The 21,657-nt window shown below is 34.9% G+C and overlaps 1 protein-coding gene across 5 annotated transcripts in view; it reads right to left on the reverse strand.

The window, feature by feature from the left end:
* Positions 1–21,657, reverse strand: part of CHM (CHM Rab escort protein) — a 251,013-nt gene that overhangs the window by 112,998 nt on the left and 116,358 nt on the right. For all 5 annotated transcript variants that reach the window (XR_012504882.1, XR_012504881.1, XM_074359989.1 and 2 more), the window contains exons 12-13: positions 15,575–15,671; positions 1,094–1,192 (exon numbers count right to left, since the gene is read on the reverse strand). Coding sequence is in view for 3 of the 5 variants with exons in the window: in XM_074359989.1 (XP_074216090.1) it covers positions 1,094–1,192; positions 15,575–15,671 (196 nt within the window). In the remaining 2 variants the exon portion in view is untranslated. The remainder of the gene's footprint in view (positions 1–1,093; positions 1,193–15,574; positions 15,672–21,657) is intronic.

Here is a 21,657-nt window from a genome sequence, read left to right on the forward strand (position 1 = left end):
CTTTGCAATCAAATTATTAACAATCCAAACATTTATATGAGAAATAGAAATGTACAAAAATAAAACAAATATAATTTTGAAGTAAAATGAAGTAAATTTTCAGATTGCAGGATTTTCCTCAGGCAGCTCAAAAAAAAAATTAACTCTATTGATATTAGTTCCTGAGGATGGATCAGTTTGTCTTCCTATATAAATGTAAGTGCCCCTTTATGCACTATCTCTGCATTAAGAAAACAAGACACAAGGAGGTGAACCAAAAGGAAATACACCAGGTAAGAGTATATAAATGGTTGCAGAAACATAACATCCAAAGAAAATAAAGATAGATCAGTCAATGAGGAAACTGGCCAGGATGCAAGTGAACATGCAAATCTAACAAAAAGCACTGTCACTTCATATAAATGAAATAGATTCATTAGGCTAATTTTTGATCACTTACACACAGAATACACTACAATTTGGCCATTCACAGGTACAAGAACCACCTGTGATATGGGGAGAAAAGTTTTAAAAAATTTGTGGTTGAAAAGCATTTTTCCACCATTGAATAGCAAAGTGGCATATACTGTTTTGAAAGCTAAATATTTATCACATCACTAGCATGCTAAGCATTAAAAGACAATTATTATCTAGGAAGGATTCTTATATTTATCAATTAATATTATAATCTTCTCTCAGCTGAACCAATTTTTTTTTCATAAATGAAGATACAAGAATATATGCCCTTTGTCCAACACCTACCTGTAAAATAAAATTAAAAGGAAAAAAAAAACAAGAAAATTGTCCATAATCCCATCAAAAGAGTTCCTGGCAGTCTTTTTTCTATGCATGTAACTATGTACACATATAAATGTATATTTTTGCACTTAATCACACTCTGTGTGAGATGTATATTTTTCCTTTAACTTTAGAGGGTAAGTATTTTCCCATTTGTAGGAAGAGAATGTGCTCAATCATCCTACTAAAACATGTAAGCATTATTGCTGAATATATCATATTTCAGTTCAGGTTGCAGAAATCTTCATGAGAGATCTAAGAGGGGTAAAGTAGTCACATTACCTTTCCATCAGGAATCACTGATTATCGTTCTTACCTATCTCCGTTTCGGTATATGGAGTAAACAATTTCTGCACAACTGGTTCTAAATCTTCTCTTGCTGTTTTAGCAGATGTACAAGTCAAATGAACCAAATCTGTTTAAAAAAATAATATTTTGAGTTCTTGCTTATCACAAATTTCACTGTGCACTCATATTCAAGGCACTAAGCTGGTGCCAGGGTAACAGCCGAGCAAATCACAGCTCCTTCCTTCAAGAAGTTAATGTTCTAGTGATGGGGGCATGTAAAAACCGTAACAGTATGCTATGTGTGTTAACTAAATAGCAAAAATATATGTTAACTAACAACTAAGAGGAAGCCCACTAAGACCCAAGAAGAAGTACCAGTTGATAATTCATTTTGTAAAATCAGCAAAGTAGAAAAGCTTAGAAAACCACTTATTCACAGAAAGAGCTTAAGTTAGACTCATAACATTCCCAAAGAGGGTGGATGAAAGATTGCTAAGCAAAATATTATATAAAAAGGACTAAAAGTGGAATATTTATTTACCTAGAGAACACACATCATATTCTTCAGACAGAAAAATCCATTTATATAAACATTACTGGTAAGTTAACAACAAATCATCTAATTATAGGGTTCTCTAAGAAAACTTTTGAGGGAACGCTGTTAGCTTAGTTTGAATCATACATATACTTGACAGTCCATAAAATGGCACAAGTCAAACCAGTCTACAATATTTTAATATTATTTTTAATATTAATTTATTAATAAATCTAGTATTTTCAGGATTTCTTTTTGCATTTACAGATTCATGGGGCCTGGACCTCAGAGAATGCTTGGGTTAGAGAATATCACATACAAACAAGGCCCTTCACAAAAGCAAAATACTGTAGCTTAACGCACCCAGAATTCCTCAAGGCCTACACACAAAGATAAAGCAAGGCCAAAAGGCTCTATGTACTGAAAGAAAGAACTAAGAGAATCCCTAAATGGGAGAGATTCTTGTGGTTCTGGAAAGGGTTTAGGGCAAACAGAATTAATGGCAGGAAGAATATATTAGAGAACAATATAAGAACTGAGAAATTCCTTCTGCTAAAACACCAGCAGAAAAGTACATGCACTTCTTTCCTAAAAATTTATTTCAGACTAGTAGACTTTTTTTTTAAACTCCAAGAAGATGGTTCAAAGTTCATCATGGAAGCACAACATCAGAATAGGTTCTCTTTATTAAAATCCATTCTACATTTCTGGCAAAGAGTAGCCAGAAAACATATATAAGCATAGAGGGACTCTTAATAACCATGTGAGCTAAAAATAAATTTTGAAGTATTTTTTTTGCAGGTACACCAAAGAAAGTTTTATTCTCAGAAAGTTCTTACGTACGGCCTAATAAAAGATCTACCTTATGTAGACAATGTTTTATATGAACAAAACAATGGTTCTGGGATATTGTGCCATATAACTTTGGTGAGGATGGAGTTTAAACTCCCTAGATAAATGCTGAATTAAACAAAATATGTAACTACAAAGGCAGAAATCTCTGCTATAACTCAAGAGAAATGATCCTGTCTTTCATCCCACAGTCTCATAAAATACCAATGTTCATGTCAAAGTTCTCAATTTTTCAGTTCTTTCCTATTCAATTAATGCATACTAGAGAAAAAGCAAATGAACATGAATATAAACAAAAAAATCTATTTTGAAAAAGATCTTAATGGTAAACTAGTTTTGTTAAACAGGATATAAGAAAGAAATACACTGGAGTAATTACATCCTTATGTTTCCTAACAATGCAACAGAGTTAGTTCAGGGAATGCTCGCAAAAATTTCTAGTAGTGCAGTTGGATTACCATCTTGAACTTAATGAGTTTCATTATAATTCTTAGAAAAATTAAAGACATTCATAACTTGAATTCTAATGTTTATACCTTGATTCTGCTTAGATGCTACATTATTAATCGATTAACACATTTAAGGTATGAACAACTATTTTTTCCTCCCTATAGTTCCTGCTTTTCCTTTTACCTGTTTCCTTATATAGGTTACTCTGAATTCATTCCTTCTTTTTAAATCAGAGAGGTTGACTGTGTTATTTTTAAAAATTCAGATTATTTTCCAAATTGGTTTATTAATCTTCATACCTCTCATAAGTCTCTTGCAAGGGTCAACTTTAGAGTTGTTTTTTTCTCTTCTTTGTCAAATACAACTTTCACTTACAGTGGGTGTTCAGTGAATATTTGTGGCTAAAGATAATTCACTTCCCTGCCGTGAGCAGACACTAAGTCACTCACAGTCCTAAACAGACATTCATGTGCATATAAATATATGTACGTATACACATGTATAGGAAAATTTTACTAGTTTCTTATATGAAATGTGGAAAATTATCTGATTGACCAGGGTAGAGGTAATAAGGAAAGTATCAATGGATAATCCTCAAATTATTTAAATCTGCCTGGAAAATGCTCAAAGGCATTTTAAGATCTATCTATAAAATTCTTACAAGCTGTTGTTATTGTTGTTTTGAAACATATGAGAAGTAGGATTTCTACTCAGAATTTGTACAATAACAATGTGCACATTTAAAAGTGATAAAAGTGACAAGTATAATTACAGTAGCAGGTTGACACAGTAGAGTATGGTTATGCAGGTCTAGTATTACTTCCGCTCTTTTTATGTACTTGGCCAAGTCAGTTTATCTCTCGGGCCTTACCGTCCTCGTGGTTAAGTGGAAGGGGTGAAATCAGATCATTTACAAGACTTCATTTTTGTAACACTTTTACTGTGGTATGATTCCTGTATAGTAAACTACACATTTTTAGATGTACAATATGATGAATTTTGATAGATGTATACACCCATGAAACCACCACCATTACAAGACGACTTCTAGTTCTGAAGTTTTATGAATCTGACTCTGTACTCATCAGCCATGATTCTTTTAATGATGACAGATTAAAAACAAACTTGCGACATTACAAATGTGAATGTAAAACCAAAATGAATGCTTGCAGAAAAAAGGAGGAAATATACTCCTCAAACTTCTGAGATTATCGCACAGCATTCACCCTATACGAGTAGGCAAAACTGTTCAAAATGCATTTAAAGAAACTTTATGTATAGGCTAGTCAACAGGTGCATTTTGTTGTGCAACCTAACTAGGACTAAATAATTTATGTATATAGGAATCAATGCAGCTCATAACTTGCCTTTCATATAGGCTTAAAGGCCAAATGCCATTTATATAATATAGTCTAAGTAAAAATATATGACTGTGTCAGTAAGATAGAAAAGGTCAGTAACACATTTTCTTTATGATACCAAGTGAAAAACTGAGTTTGATGCCATATGGTACACAATTTGGTTGCTGAATCCAACCATGAAAAACCCCAGAGTAACTCCAGGGTCAGCCTGCACTTTCTCAAAAGAATTTAATGAAACAAAACAAACAAAAAAATCCCCCTTGAATGCCAACTTAAGATCATGAGGAAAAGTAAGTCTACTTGTAAGATCAAATTCGTGCTTCATGACAATACTAATAAAAATAATTTATATAGTCACATTTTTAAAAAACAAAAAAGGAAAAAGGCACCAATGATTGTTTTAAATCATTATCTAAACTCATTTTTATAAAAAGCATGTAACATTTTCTTTATAGGATTGTAAAAGCAGAAAAGATTATATGAACCAGTACCTACACAAAATTCTTGATTATCCATATATATATATATATACATACATACACACATATACATAGATACATAGGGGTGTATATACATATACATGTATATATATATTCACACTATGTATTTATATATGTATAATCGTATCACAGATAAATAACATCCTGTAACATCAAATCCCAGAATAAAACAGCTGCTACTGATGGATTATGTACCAAAAAAAAAAAAAAAAAAAAAGATCTCAAGCTGCCCAGAATATTTTTAAGCATTATAAAGAGTGTGAACTTGGATGTCAAATGGAAGGGCTACAGAGATGATGTTTTTCTCCTTTCCAAATTACTTTAAAAGAAAATAAATTCCATAATAGATACATTTAGAATATAAGAAAGGATGAGTAGACAATAAAAATGTAAGGTATGTTCTGAAAGATGAACTATGTGTGTGAAAAACAGAACTTGTTCAGCTTTGCAAAACACAATAAATTCCAAATATTTAACTATCTTAAAATTTGAATCAAATTACCTGAAAGAAGAGGAACTAAATTGATTAATAATTTTTTAAAATGTAATATTACTACCTTAAAAAAGATAAAATAAGTAGACTAACCTAGGGTTGCTTAGAAGAGCCCTACATTAATGGGTAACAATGATTTGCTATCAGCATACCAAAATACCAACTTAACCAATACTGACCTCTGTTTATATTGCAATTACAGTAACATCTCATTTATCCAGAAGTCTTTTACATACAATTAAGAACCAGAAGTGTGCCCTACCCCAAAGAAAAGCTTTCCAGCACTCTAGGTAGCTGTTACAATGCTCATAGACTAACAGGACCACTTGCTCAGAATTTGTTTATGTTAACGTCATATGCAATTTCAACAAGATCGGCTCTCTTGTTTCCTGGCCCTCTGCAGATTCCAAGTAGCCAACAAAAGGGAAGGGAAGTCAGTGGAAAGTGCTGCCAGAAAGAAACATCCTGAAAGTTACATGAAAACAGCTGGAGAAAGACATATAAAATGTAGATGCAAGAAATAATAAAAGCATGACAGTAGAGGGTCACTTAGCATAGGAACAAATATGCCTAAACACTTCAATGGTCCTCAAGGGCATAGCTGGATTATAATGAAATACAATAATGTTCACAATATCCCTAAATTATAAGAATAAGGTGAAAATGTTTCAAATACTGGGTGTAGTATGGCAAGGAAATGTGTGAAACATGCTAAGAAGATAATTATTTAAGAACTTCATTCCTAAAAGAAAAAAACTATATATGTATATTTGGGGGGGTAATTAGGTTTTTATTTATTTATTTATCTTTAATGGAGGTACTGGGGAATTGAATCCAGGACCTCCTGCATGCTAGGCATGCACTCTACCACTGAGCTACACCCTCCCCCGACCATTCCTAAAATATTTCAGTCCCAAAAGGATTTCAGCTCTCTGAAGAATACATTTGGGGAGATTACAGCACACAAGGGGGTACTACATAAATGATGTATTATAGGCCAGGATTTACAAGCTAATGGATATTTCTAACTAGCTCTCAAACTTTTCCTATCTAACCTCAATTCCATCGTAATGGAAACTCATTTAACTAATCACCTAAGGTATTTTTATTTTGAACAAAAGGCATTTCCAATTTCCTTAGAAGGCATCTCTACTAGGCATTTCTGGTCTATACGCAGATCAGAAGTCTGCTTTTGGAGCATGAAATTATTCTGAAATAAATGCGGGATAACAGGCTCAGCTCACCAAGACATGTTTCCAAGGGTATCCATCCATGTTTTGGAACATACCTCTATGGTTCCCAATGTTCTCTCTACTCGTAAGTGCCATACACTGTTCACATGAATTTAATCCTAATAACAACCCTGAGGTAGATACTATCATCATCCCTATTTTAATGATAGGGAAGTTGAGGCACAGAGAGCTTAACTAATTTGCCTAAGGTCAATCAGACAAGTATGTAAAAGAGCAGGGATTTGAACCTAGCCTATGTTCTCAACTACCACACACTACTGTGCCATTAGAATGCATCTTTCTTTTCAGTGAACTATTTAGTTGCCTTGCAAGTACCTTTCATATACACCATTCCCATACCTTATGGAGGTAAACTTCAATTGCACACTTATGGCTTTACAAATTCTAAATAAAGCCAGATTTAAGCCATGAAAAATCCTTAAGTTAGGAGACTAAAAAGTGAAAGTAAATTTAAGGTATTTTAATGATTTAAGCACATTCTTGGCTACATACTTAAGACTACGGTGTGGTGCAGTATTTGCACAGCACTGGATGAAGAATTAAAAAGTCTAGCCAGAATGGTGTTATTTTGATTTCAACCTATTTTTTTCCCCACTAAGTCATGTATCTTTTTCTGTAAAGGAGATTTAAATGATTAAATAATAAAATTAATGCTTTCAATAGTCTTTTAAAAATGTCTAAAACATGATTTGTAAAAAGAAAAAGTAAAATTATTTAAAAATTGAAAAGATTGAGAATTATATATCCTAGCTTATTACATGATGCCTAAAACGTTAATATGAGATTCTCTTTGACAAAGACTACAAAATGAATTTTATGTATACTTCACTGAATGTAACACAGCAGTTGAATATTTAATATAAAGTACCACAGTATTGGTCAATACTATGAATTTTACTGAATTATACTGTAAAAGGTCACAAATTTCTAACCTGTTCTCAATGGGTAGAAAGTCAAAGCTGGCTGACTGAAGAATGGGTGAGTTTGAGCAGTAAGTAGGTACTGAACAGAGGGAAAGATAAACTATCAGAATTAGTCAACGAGTATTTAGTATGCGCTCAGAAAGAATAACATAAAACCTTCATTAACTAAGAGCAGAGTACCTGTGACAAATTTAAATTTCTTCATCTTCTCACGTTTAAGTGGGGAAAAACACCTTTGAAATCAGTAACATCCTTAAAAGGAAAATAAATCTTTATATACAGATTGCTACGACTAATGAAGAATGGACTATACTTGATTTAGACTTCAATAAAACCCAGTATTTAAAGTAAAAAAGACTTAAATTACTACTAAACAATTCCTGTTTTTCTCTAAAAGCCATAATTTTGTCATGTCTTATACACAAGCTAATTTGCACATAAATAATATATCTTTAAAATTCATTTCACTGTTAAACAACTGAACTATAAATCACCCAACTTCACATCATTTACTTTCTATAAATTTCATTTTATTAACTATGAGGAATGAGTACAAGACACAAAGACTCACTGGTATATATTTTGATTATGTTTGATTTACTCAGGTATAACTGCATTAGTTACAGTGGTTGCCAACACTTGTCTTTCAGTGATTCTTCCAACAGGAAGAATGATGAGTTTAGTTTATGATTCCATCATTACAGCCTCAATTTTTAGGGCAAGTGAAGGCTTTTGGTTCCACTCAGCTGGCAATACGGATCATATGCTCATCATTTATACGACAGGACCAAGTCTAGCTGTATTTGTCTACTTAATCTTAAGTAACAGATTTAAGGGACAATAAACCACAATAAAACCCACTTAATGACTAAAAAATATCACATGTATACAATATTTAGAATTTATTCTTCTTAATACTATAATATTTTATTTTTTGGTTTCTACAAAATGATGAGTACATGAATGATCATTAACAGTTCAACATCGTAATTAGTGTGAATATGAGAATTTGACAACACAACTCATCTAGATGTATAAAAACAAGAACATTCAGACAGAATAGTAAAAAATCTTCTCTCAAGAATCCTAATTTAGACAAATTCTTCTGAAGATACTTTTTTTTCCAAGTATGAGTAATATCAAATTCCATAACACTCCTCCCTCAAAAAGTGGGTTCTTACACCATAAACATTCAGCACTTTCACTTTTTGGTGCTTGACCTGAGAAATAATGAAAAATTTCTGTGAAGAAAGAACTGTGTAAATTTTTAAAAAACCTATTCTATTGTGTTCAGGATATATGCTTTATTCAAAAGGTTCAGGAAAAAAGACAAAACTCTTAAAAGATATTTAGAAATAAAAGTGGAGAAGAGAATGACTATGTACCATTGTAAGCTAAGAAATCTATCAACAACCAGGGAGCTTCAAGAGGGAAATAAAATGAGCTGGGAACAGTTTTGGATACAGAAAATAAACACATGGCATATTCCTTTTTTTCTTTTTTCTGACTTGAAACAAAAAACGCAGGAGAAACAAAAAGAGTGGTTTAAAATCTTCTGTTATATGATCACACCAGTATTGTTTCAGAAGACAAACTAATTACCAAGAGCAGAACAGCTTGTGATGAGTTGTGACATCAATGATTCTCAATTAGGGCAGCATTAGGAAAATATACTTTAAAAAAAATTGAAGTATGGTCAGAGGGTGTGGAGAAAAGGGAACCCTCTTACACTGTTGGTGGGAATGTAATCTGGTGCAGCCATTATGGAAAACAGTATGGAGATTCCTGAAAAGACTGAAAATAGACTTACCATATGATCCAGCAATCCCACCCCTGGGCATGTATCTGAAGGAAGCTCTAATTTAAAAAGATACACGCACCCCAATGTTCATAGCAGCACGATTTACAATAGTCAAGACATAGAAACAACCTAAACATTCATCAACAGATGACCAGATAAAGAAATAGTGGTATATTTATACAATGGAATACTACTCAGCCATAAAAATAAGGAAAATACACTGTTAAAGACTTACTATCCAAGTTATAAATTACTCCTGAAAGTCTGTGAACAGGCCCAAAACATAAGAAAAGGAATAAGAAAAAGGAAGCCAAACTTTAATTAAGTAATAAAAGCAAGTGAATGATGTTTCCACTTCAGTGTATCTCTTAAATCTTGTTATATACCATATCGAGCATTAACTCTTGTTATAACTATTAACTAGGACTTTTTAAGTAGTGCATGTTATTATAGGAAGAAAGCCCACAAGATTGAAAAATGAACATCAACTTCTTTTTTCCTCTGGAACAAGGCAACTTATAAATAATAAATTCAAACTTTCCTCTTTGAGTCACCCTTCCTGGTGAGACTAAAAAAACAAAGCCATCCATTTGTCTATACTGCTGGTTTTAAATTTATAAATTGATTAAGTAAAGATCAGTGAGATAATTTAATTACAAAAAAACAAAGTGAGAAAGCTGGAGTTGGGAGAGGGCTTTGAAAGAAAGAGTATCTCAGCCATTTTGCTTAAAATAATGTCACATACATTATCAAACATGTATTCAGGACAGGTGGCTTTCTGCACCATTGAGGGTGTTGGATTTGTATAGGACCTTTCTAAATTCTTTAGACTAAACCCCTGCCCCAATTTCTAATGAAGAAATCAAGATCCGAGAAATCAGAAATTTGCTCAAGGTCACAAAACAAATTAGAAGTAATTCTGTAGACTCTTGGGCCAATATGCTTTCCACTATGCCAGTATTCTCCTTAAATTTCCTATAAAGTCAAGTTGGAAATGAATTCTGACACTAGGTACATGAACTGAAAAGCAAATATCTTGTTAAAAGAATTCTTCGCTTCAATTTCATGACATATTAAGACAGAATGTTTTAAAATCCTTTGTTTTTCATTTGGTAGGTAAAAATGTTTCCAAAAAATTTTATTTTTTAACTTTAAAGTTAGAAATGTCACTCTAAAAAATAAGACTTTGCATAAATGTTTTTTAATGTACCTATTAATGCACATATATGTGTGTGCGTATGTATATGTAAACTCACAAATATATTCATTCCTCACAATATAAGATTAGTTCAAAAATTTTACTCCTAACAGAAAACTTAAGCAAACTTTACATTATCATTATGATTAATATGAACCCTCCAAGTTTCTTATATCCCACTTTGAAGGCCAGGACCATGTCCCATATTTTTCTTGAAGTTTTCCTAGATTATTTTAGACCACAATGACCTCTCCTCCATTTAACACTTATTGCTTCTATTCTTTATGCTACTTTGCTTTGCCTACTGTGTTGTTTTTGTTTTGTTTTTAGTTTATTTGTTGTTGCTTTTCTCTTCCCCTGTAAATTTAAAGCTTCCTGAGTTTATGCACTATTTATCACTTTCTGTCTTACTCCCAAGACCTAGGGCAATGCCCCCTACTTACCCTATGCTTTAAAAAATACTTAATGAACTAAGAAACATACTTGCAACACAAAAGTCCAAGGATTTATAACCTTAATGTTTATATTGCTCTTATTAAGTTGATAAGAAAAGAATAAGCAATACAACAGACAAATGAAATGAATAAGGGATTCATAAAAAACCATATATATCCAATAAGGAGTATGAAAGGATGTTCAATTTCATGAATTATTAAATACAAATTTAAACAAAATACCACTTTCTACTTTCAAATTGGCAAAGGAATTTTGATAAGATAATACCCAGTGCTCTTGTTTGTTTGGAGAAACACACATGTTTCTGGAACTTCAATTTCTAGAAAGATGGAATAAAGATACTTTTCCCTGTTCTTCTTGCTAAATACAGCTAAAAATTTTGGACATAATATATAGTACAAACATAAGAAAACTCTGAAGTGGAGAGAAGAAAGCAGACCAGGTAGGGACTTTGGGGCCAAAGGAACAAGATGGCATAGTTCCCTGGGTTTTCTTTTTGCCTCATTTATCCCACACTGGTTACCAGAGAAACTGGCAACCCAGAAACATCAATGGGCTCAGATGAAAAAAAGCCCCAACAAAAGCCAGCTCTCTGTAGTCAAAAGAGCAGGAATGGGGCAATCTAGCAAGACAGACAAATTTTAGACAATTGTTCTACTATAGCCAAACACTACAGGAAAAAAAAAAAAAACAGAGGCCTACCTCTATACTCACCATTAAAGGCTGAATGGGGATTCGAGGCTTCCATTCTTCACCAGGCTCTAATGAGGTGCCCTAATCTCCCTGTGGTGTGGTGTCAAAAAAGACCAAGCAGGGAGGCAGGTCTTTCATTCCTACCAGCAGAAACAGTCTCATCCTCTACAGTATCAGTAGAGATCGTAGCAGGATCCTGGATTTCCACCCTTACCCAGCAGTGATGAGGCACCACTCCCCAGCCCCACAGGGGTGGTGTCAGAGGAGGCCAAATGGAGAATGAGGGTTCTTACCATTGCCTGAGTAATGAGGCCACACTGCGTTCCCATGGAGCTAGTGAAGGCCATGTTGGGAGCAGTTACAAGGCACTCGAGCTCCTCCTAGCTAAGGTGGAGTCAGTGGAGGACTAGTAAGGAGTCAGCACTACAATTACTCAGCAGTAATAAGGAAGTTCTCCAACCTCTAGGTACCAGCAGAGACCAAGTGGGGAACCAGGACTTCTACCACCAACTGGTAGTAACAAGGTAGAAATCCCTTTCCCCACCAGAGCAGTGTCAGAGGAAGCCTAAGAATAAGATCTAAGTTTCATTATGTAATAACAAAAATGCATGGGTCTCAACCAAAATTACGCTTTACACCAAGAAACAGGAAAACCTCAACTTGAATGAGAAAAGACAATCGGCAGATGGCAACATGACACAGCTGTTGTAGTTATCTGAAGATTTAACACAGCCATCATAAAAATGCATCAATGACCAATTATAAACATGAGGGAAACAAATGAAACAACAGTCTCAGCAAAGAAGGAGAAAGCCTTGGCAAATAAATAGAAGATTTAAACAAGAACCAAACGGAAGTTTTTACATTAAAAATATAATAATTAAAATTTAAAAACTCAATTGATGGGTTCAACAGCAGAATGGAATGCACAGAGGAAAGAATCAGTGAACTTAAAAGTAGAACCATAGAAATGGACACAATACGAACAAAAGAGAGAAAATAGACTATATGAAAATGAACAGAAATACATGAAAATGAACAGAAATACATGTAGTTGGGACTCTTCTTGCTCTTTGTACTATCTTAGTATTGTTATCACTTTGGCTATATTTCTTCATATAATCCATTTATGTCTAGTAGGGTACATTGCTCTAAATAGGTATAAATATTTTTGAATTAAAAAAATTAATAGAATCTCAGAGACATGTGGAACTACAGTGAAACATCTAATAGTCATGTCACTGGAGTCCCAGAAGGAAAAAGAGGGTTGGATGAAAAATACTCAGAGAAATAAAGGATGAAAATTTCCCAAATTTGACAAAAGATATAAACCTACAACTTCAAAAAGCTGCATGAATTTCAAATAGAATAAATCCAAAGAAATCCATGCCAAGACACATCATAATTGAACTTCTAAAAATTAAAGACTAAGAAAAAAATCTTGAAAGCAGAGTGAGAGAAAAACAAAAACATTACCTATAAGAGAAAATCAATTCAAATAACAGCAGACTTCTCATGAGAATCCATGGAGGCCAGAAGTATGGCTTACCATGGAACATTATTTCACAATAAAAAGGAACGAACCATTGATAACATGCAAAAAGTTGGATGAGACTTAAAAAAATTACACTGAGTGAAAAAAGTCAATCTTAAGATTATATGCTGTATGATTCCTTTTACATGATATTGTCAAAATGACAAAATTATTGAGATGGAAGACAGATTAGTAGTTGCCAGGGACTAGTTAATGAGTATGGGGAGGGAGGGACCGGCTGTGGCTATAAAAGGACAACACCAGGGATCCTTGCGGTGATGGTCACAAGAACCCATATACAGGATAAAATCGCATACATATATTGTACCAATGTCAAATTCCTGGTTTGGATATTGTACTATAATTTGGTAAAATGTAACTATTGGAAGAAGCTGGATGAAGGGTACATGGGACCTCACTGTACTATCTTTGCAAATTTCTATGAATCTATAATTACTTCAAAAAATATCTATACACTTTGACCAAATAATTCTGCTCAAAAAAATCCACAAAAAATATTTAAAAAATAATGGATGCTTACAAATATTTACTTATAAAGATGGTTGGTTTCTTTTTTTACAGGACTATTAAGTAAAATTTTTCAAAACAATGTCAACATGGCGGGATAAAATTAAAATGGCATATCCACAATCACTGAAAATGATACCCTAGACATGCAAAAAGGTTTTTTTGTATTAAGTCTTTTTAAAAAGTAGTTTATAAAACAAAATATAAATAGTATTGCTTTTTTATGAAAATACATAAGCATGTACATACAAAAAAAGACAAAGAAACATACACCAAGTGTTTATCATTTCTAGGCAGAGGGATTATAGTAATCTTACTTTTCTATTTTACATCTTCCAAATTGTCAACAGTGAGTATGTATTATTAGACTGGGAATGCAAAATATTTCCCATAGAAAAAAATTTATAAAAATAAATTTATAAACATATTCACAGACATAAAATAAATACAATTTAGAAAACCAAAAATGAGTGCAGTTTTATTTTATATTTAAGATGCTAAGATAAAAAGACATAAAAAACTGGCTAAAGTAATAGGGGAAAAATAATAAGGCTAATGTCATGGTAAAGATTTACCAATATCACAAACACTATAAAAGGAGAAAAACCTCTGAGCTACTTTTTCAAATGAAAATTTAGGATTATAGCAATACTGGGTAAGTTTTCTTCCCTCTCCCTGCTGGCATCAAACTTCCACTTCTCTTTGTTTCACCACAGTTTTGCTACCTTTTAGTAAGTCGTAGCTCTACACTTGAAAGCACAGTCAAGTTTTCCTTGACTAGGTCAAACTAGATTAATCTTCTGCTTCTCACAATTCATGTTAACATTTTTAGTATAACTTAACATAAAGTTTACAGAATTAAAAAAAATCCTAGCTAATGATATTATTATATTTCCCTCCTATGAGTCTCTAGAGTCTAGCTTGTTGGTACCTCTCTTGTGGTATTTTAATACTCTGCCTCTTACAGATACCTTTGTGTTTGTCTTATCTGTCCCACTAGATTCTGAGTCCTCCAAGTTCAGGGCCTATATTGTATTCATGTTTACCTATCCTGAAATGCCTAACAGAGTATATTGTGCTCAGTTAATACTGTCTTGTTCCATTAGATGTGCAGTAAGATCATGAGTACTTCAAATCAGGCATGTAAGCCTCCCATTTCTTTATTATCCCTAGTACACAGTTTGGGTCTAGCATAGTGATATCTAGTGTATACTTGCTGATTTCTACTTACTGACACATCTTTAAGAAATATGTTGTGGAAGGCATGGTATCTAACAATGCTGAGACAGAAATTTTGATACACACAGACCAAAGGACAGATAGATTCATTAGTCTATAACTTTAGTCTCATAAAAAAGAAATATGCTTTTCCTTTATAAACTATGATGATAGGGAGGAGGCTACATAGCTCATGGGTAGAGTGCATGCCTAGCATGCATGAGGTCCTGGGTTCAAGCCCCAGTACCTCCATTAAATAAATAGACAAATAACCTTAATTAACTTCACCCCCCAAAAAAGATCAATTAAAAAAACTATGATGATAAAAGAAAAAAAAAAGAAACACAAGGATTTATACATGGTAGAAATTCAGTAATTAGATTAAGAATTCTAGTGAAAAGTAAAGAAGAAAACTAGCAGTAAAGAAAATAAACTTTTATGAAGTATGTTTCTAATAAGTTTAAGAAAAATTAAAGAACTGGAGAGTCACAGAAATTCTTTCACTGGAGAGCTTAACAATAGTGCCTGTGAAGAATTAGCCACAGGAAAGTATTAAATGACACTGTATGAACATACACTGTGTGAACAAATACTGTGAATAAAAATAAAAATTCGGCAAATCTCTATTAACACAACCCTGACAGCTGTAACAATAGCTGTCCCCATTTACTTCCTAAATAAACACAAAGGACAACCAGACTCTACTGTGCTTACATGTGCCTTTCATGCATGTCATTGTAGAGGAACATAACTCAATGACTCGAACAGCAGAAGCTCCTGGTTCCTCTGCTGGCACTGTCAAAATGGAAATCTAAAAAGCAGAAACAAAGTATCAGACACAGCTGTTAGATCTCATTTTCATTCTTCTATCATTAAAGTGTAGCTAACTTCTGGGAAGCAGGGATATAGCTCACTGGTAGAGCACATGCTTAGCATGCACGAGGTCCTGGGTTCAATCCCCAGTACCTCTGTTTAAAAAAAAAGTGTACTGAACTTCCAAAGGAAGTGTCTTTTTTCCAACACTCACTGATGTTTGAAAAAATTTGGCTTGTAGGGTTTAATTTTAGAACAGAATGTGAAACATAAAACATGCACATGTATCTTAATTTCTACATTATTTATATATTTATATGATATACATTGTAGTCATATAATTCATAGACAATAAATATTTCAAATATCTTTGTTTATTAAGTCTTCACTTATTACATATTCTCAAAGGATACGATTATGACTTATTACTTCTGAATTGTATGAACTTTATTGTTTGAAATCAGAATCACATTAAATCAATTTTGATTATTTAGGGGGTTGAGCCAAGATGGCAGAGTAGAGAGACGCATAGCTCACCCTCTCCCACAAATACACCAAGAATGACATCTACAAACCCACTGAATCTCACAGAACACCCACTGAACTCTGGCAGAGTGTGTCTCATTTCGAAATACAGGAGAATTCTCACAAAATCTGATAAACAACAAGTTTATACTGTATAACACAGGGAACTATATTCAATATCTTGTGGTAACCTACAGTGAAAAAGAATATGAAAATGAATATATGTATATTCCTATATGACTGAAATATTGTGCTGTACACCAGAAATTGACACAACATTGTAAAGTGAGTATACTTCAATAAAAATATTAAAAAATATTTTTGATTATTCATAATGGCTAAAAATAGCAGTTATAGAATAGTAAAAATTTTAAATGTTACAAATCGCAAAGATACTGAAACAAGCAAAGCATATGTCAACGTTAACCAAAGTACAGCTAAATATACACCAAGATGTTTCAAAATGAATGGCTTCAAATTAATTTAAGGACTCTATTAACATGCATTATGCTGTCCTAGGCACCACTGATAGGCTATATGGCTTTATATTTAAAAGACTTTAAATGACCATCAGGTCAATGTTTCTCTATAGAACCAAAAGTTTCAATATTAATTCTCAATATAATCTTCAATCTGAAGAAACTATATTGTTTCATATAGGAAATACTGCCTAATAATGACTATCTTACTATCATTACTTGTATGTGCATTTTGGGGCTTACAATGTCTCAAAAACTAAGTTCTCCATATTCCCCTTAACTTCCTTTGCTGCTCTCCACGATAAAAAATGTACTTTAGCATTAAAGAGAGAGGAGCCACTAAAACATGAATCTGACGTGCAATAATTATCAAATGATTATGACTAAAAATGTGTATCACTGGAAAGGTATCTTAAGGGCTGTACCAACATGTAAGTTCTTCTTTTGTTTCCTACATCTATCACTTATAACTTTTTTTAAACATTTTTTATTGATTTATAATAATTTTACAATGTTGTGTCAAATTCCAGTGTAGAGCACAATTTTTCAGTCATACATGAACATATATATATTCACTGTCACATTTTTTTTCTCTGTGAGCTACCATAAGATCTTGTATATATTTCCCTCTGCTATACAGTATAATCTTGTTTATCTATTCTACAATTTTGAAATCCTGTCTATCCCTTCCCACCCCCTGCCCCTTTGGCAACCACAAGTTTGTATTCTATGTCTATGAGTCTGTTTCTGTTTTGTATTTATGTTTTGTCTTTTTTTTTCTTAGATTCCACATATGAGCGATCTCATATGGTATTTTTCTTCCTCTTTCTGGCTTACTTCACTTAGAATGACATTCTCCAGGAGCATCCATGTTGCTGCAAATGGTGATATGTTGTCGGGTTTTATGGCTGAATAGTATTCCATTGTATAAATATACCACCTCTTCCTTATCCAGTCATCCGTTGATAGACATTTAGGCTGTTTCCATGTCTTGGCTATTGTAAATAGTGCTGCTATGAACATTGGGGTGCACGTGTCATCCTGAAGTAGGGTTCCTACTGGATATATGCCCAGGAATGGGATTCCTGGGTCATATGGTAAGTCTATTCCTAGTCTTTTGAGGAATCTCCATACTGTTTTCCATAGTGGCTGCACCAAGCTGCATTCCCACCAGCAGTGTAGGAGGGTTCCCCTTTCTCCACAGCCTCTCCAGCATTTGTCATTTGTGGACCTTTGAATGATGGCCATTCTGACTGGTGTGAGGTGATACTTCATTGTAGTTTTGATTTGCATTTCTCTGATAATTAGTGATATGGAGCATTTTTTCATGTGTCTATAGATCATTTGTGTGTCTTCCTTAGAGAATTGCTTGTTTAGGTCTTTTGCCCATTTTTGGATTGGCTTGTTTGCTTGTTTCATATTAAGTTGTATGAGCTGCTTATGTATTCTGGAGATCAAGCCTTTGTTGGTTTCATTTGCAAAAATTTTCTCCCATTCCGTAGGTTGTCTTTTGTTTTACTTATGGTTTCAATTGCTGTGCAGAAGCTTGTAAGTTTCATTAGGTCCCATTTGTTTATTCTTGCTTTTATTTCTATTGCTTGAGTAGACTGTTCTAGGAGAACATTTTTGAGATGTATGTCAGATAATGTTTTGCCTATATTTTTTTCTAGGAGGTTTATTGTATCTTGTCTTATGTTTAAGTCTTTGATCCATTTTGAGTTGATTTTTGTGTATGGTGTAAGGGAGTGTTCTAGCTTCACTGATTTACATGCTGCTGTCCAGTTTTTTCAACACCATTTGCTGAACAGACTGTCTTTATTCCACTGTATATTCTTGCCTCCTTTGTCGAAGATTAGTTGACCAAAATTTATAACTTTTTTTAACTGAGATACAATCAGGGACCCCATATCACAGCACCTTCCATCTCCTCAACGCTGAGAAGGAAATTTGTCTTAAACCTCACCAAGATTATAAAAGCCATCAAAAAAGTCTCCTTCAACCTTTTAATATCACTTTCATAAAATGTATCTAGACCTACACCTACTCTTTCCTCTAAGTCTCATCATTTTATTTATGCTTCAAAAATTTAAAAAGAGGTGGGGAAAACCCATATAGGAAACAAAGAGGCTGTGCGGGGCATGGATTTAAATGAGACAAGATGAGAGGCGGGATGGCCAGTTAGCAAGAAAAGGTGATGAGTTCTGAACCTGGAGCAGTGAGAAGAAGGACCAAGAGGAAGAGCAGACTGGAGCAACTTTGAGGAAGTTACAGTGACAAGAACCTGGAGGCTCATGAGATGTCAGAGATGGGAGGAAGAAGTTGTTGTTGTTGGAAGGATGTCAGCACTATTTATAGGTAGGCAACACTGGATGAGTAGTTTTGAGAGGAAGATGGTGAGTTCAGCTCTGAGTATGTTCAGTTTGAGGGTCCCTTGGTATAGGTGTCCAGTAGGAAATTGGGCATGTGGGCCAATGGTCCTGGGAGATATAGAAAAGGCTGGCTGTCACCAACTTATATGCAGAGTTGGAACCATGAGAGTACATGGTGTCAAACAGCAAGTGTGCACAGAGGAAGGGGCATGGTAGGCTGAAGTGAGAACGTTGAGGAGGCCCAATCTTTAAGAGGAGGATAGAGCCCACAAAGGAAGCAGAGAGCACAGTGTCATGGAAGCCAAAGGAGTATTGAATATCAAGAGAAAGGGAATCATCAACATTGTCAAATATATCAGCAAAGACCTAGAAGACAAAACCAAATAATAACCTGTGGCCCTGACTGTGATGAAGTTGTTAATAAACTTACCAAGAGAAACTGGTAGGAATGTGAGGGAGAAGCCAGGTTGGTCTAGAAATGAATGAGAGGTAAGGAGCTGGAGGCAGCAAGTAAAGATACCATTTCAAAAATGTTGAAAGAGCATGGGGAGAGACTGGATACTACCTGTAGATGCCAGTAGACTCAAGGGAGCATTTTTCTGTTTGTTTGGGGTTTTTTTATTCTAAGTTTTGGAACAGAAAATGCTAATACACATATACAGGTTGAGGGGAAGGTGCCAACAGCGGGGAGAGGCTGAAGATGCAGGAGAGAGCCAGTATCCAGGGTGATGTGTGCACATGTGTGTGTCAAGGGTACCTGTGAAAGGGACTGGCCTTGGACAAGGAGGGGAGCCCCCATAAAGTGGTGGGGGAGAAGTGAGAGGGCTAAGGGTGGGTAAAATAGTGAAGACTTGGACTAGGCTCTGAGAGGAGAGGGAGCTGTCTGAGGCCAGTGACAAGCTACCTGGTGGTGGGCAGAGAGGGGCCAGCTGGATGAGGCTGGTGCTTCCAACACTGTGGTGGTGCCAGTCTGTCTGGTTGTGTGGTCTTCTCAGTAAGCCCTGAGTGATTCAGGTGGAGATGAAAGCCTCATCCAGGGGTGGGACTTTCTCTGTGGGTGCAGCAGAAGAACATGGTGACATGGGAACTGAAGGTATTGGAGGAACAGCAGTTCAGAAGATCCACCACGTGGTCTAGGACACGGCACAGTAAGAGGGCAGAAGGGAGCTGGTAATCTGGGAGGAAACAGAGGGAACAAGGAATTGGAGGTCTCTTAATGGGTCAATGAGCAGCTGGGTGGGGGTAAGAGAATGAAAGAGCTGGAAGGATCGGAGCAGATCAATGCCACCGTAAACCCATGACCTTCAGCCTCAACTGGACCCATCAACATGACCCAGCCATCTGACCACGAGACAGGTCTCTTTCCAACTCCCCACACTTATCATTTTACACCTTTCCTTGAGCTTTGACCCATCCCCACACTCACACCCCCATTCTGAGGAGATGACCTCACCTTATAATTTAAGAAGTAAATATAACCCATCAGATGGGAACTCCCAAACCTACCAATGGTCCTGCATTCACCCTCTTATTTCAAGGGGTCTCACATCCCATCTAAGGGCAATGCTTTTCACATGTTCTCTGAAACCTATCCTCCCCAGCCTTTACCTGGATCTTGCTGCATCAATCACCCTCCTTTTCCCCTGGGTATCTTCAATTTCTCCCTCTCTACTGGCTCCACCCCCATCAGTTGAAAGACATTCTAATATTTTAAAGAAATGCCCTCTTCACTTCCACATCCCTCTTCAGGAATCACTTCCTCTCTCTTCCGCTTCACAGATTAGCTTCTTTAGAGTTGTCTCTATTTGCTCTCTTGAGTTTTCTGCCTCTCTGTTACTCTTCGACCCATTCACAAAGCTCATGGTTTACCGGGAGAGGAAATTTATGATAGCTGCTATAGCATATCTCGCTCACACTTGTATTGCTGAATTGTCATTGCTATTTATCCATCTGTATCTGTATCCTCCAGACTGCAGGCTATGAAGGCATGGATGCTATCATGGTCAGCATTATCTCCTCAGAACCTAGTAGCTGGCTGGCATGCAAAAGGCACTCTCTGTTTCCTGAATGATTAAATGGAAGCATTTGCACTCACACGTATAACAAATATGTTTGGTTTATGTAACAGAAAGAGTCCAAGTTAAGGAAATTTAGGGAACCTATTTTTAGCAGCAGCATATAGAATAGGTCTGACAGTCACACTTCTAAGCTTATTTTCTCAGTCCCTGTAAAATATGGTCAGAAGGAGAGGGGGACAAATTCTGGAATTTAAGTGTTCGGACTGAGGAAAAACCACAGGCATAAAGACATTCCTACAGAATTAGGGGTTTCAAGGAGGAAAAGGGTACTGAAATGAACAATGGTGATGAGGAAATGTCAGAACTGAAAATCTGTGTTGATTCTCATTCACTTCAGACCCCTAGGGGTGGGCTTACAACCACTGCTGTAGTGTTGGTTACCATAAAGCTTTTTCCTCCAAGATTTTAAAATGTTTTTAAATGTTTCTCTTCCCATAACATTATATTTTCAATGTCAGAAACAGTTGTGGAAAACTAGGATCAGTTCAATTTTCCTAGAATAAATCTGTTACATAAGACACAATTCTTTGCTC

The sequence above is a fragment of the Camelus bactrianus genome, chromosome X, assembly GCF_048773025.1.
Source record: "Camelus bactrianus isolate YW-2024 breed Bactrian camel chromosome X, ASM4877302v1, whole genome shotgun sequence".
Taxonomy (NCBI): domain Eukaryota; kingdom Metazoa; phylum Chordata; class Mammalia; order Artiodactyla; family Camelidae; genus Camelus; species Camelus bactrianus.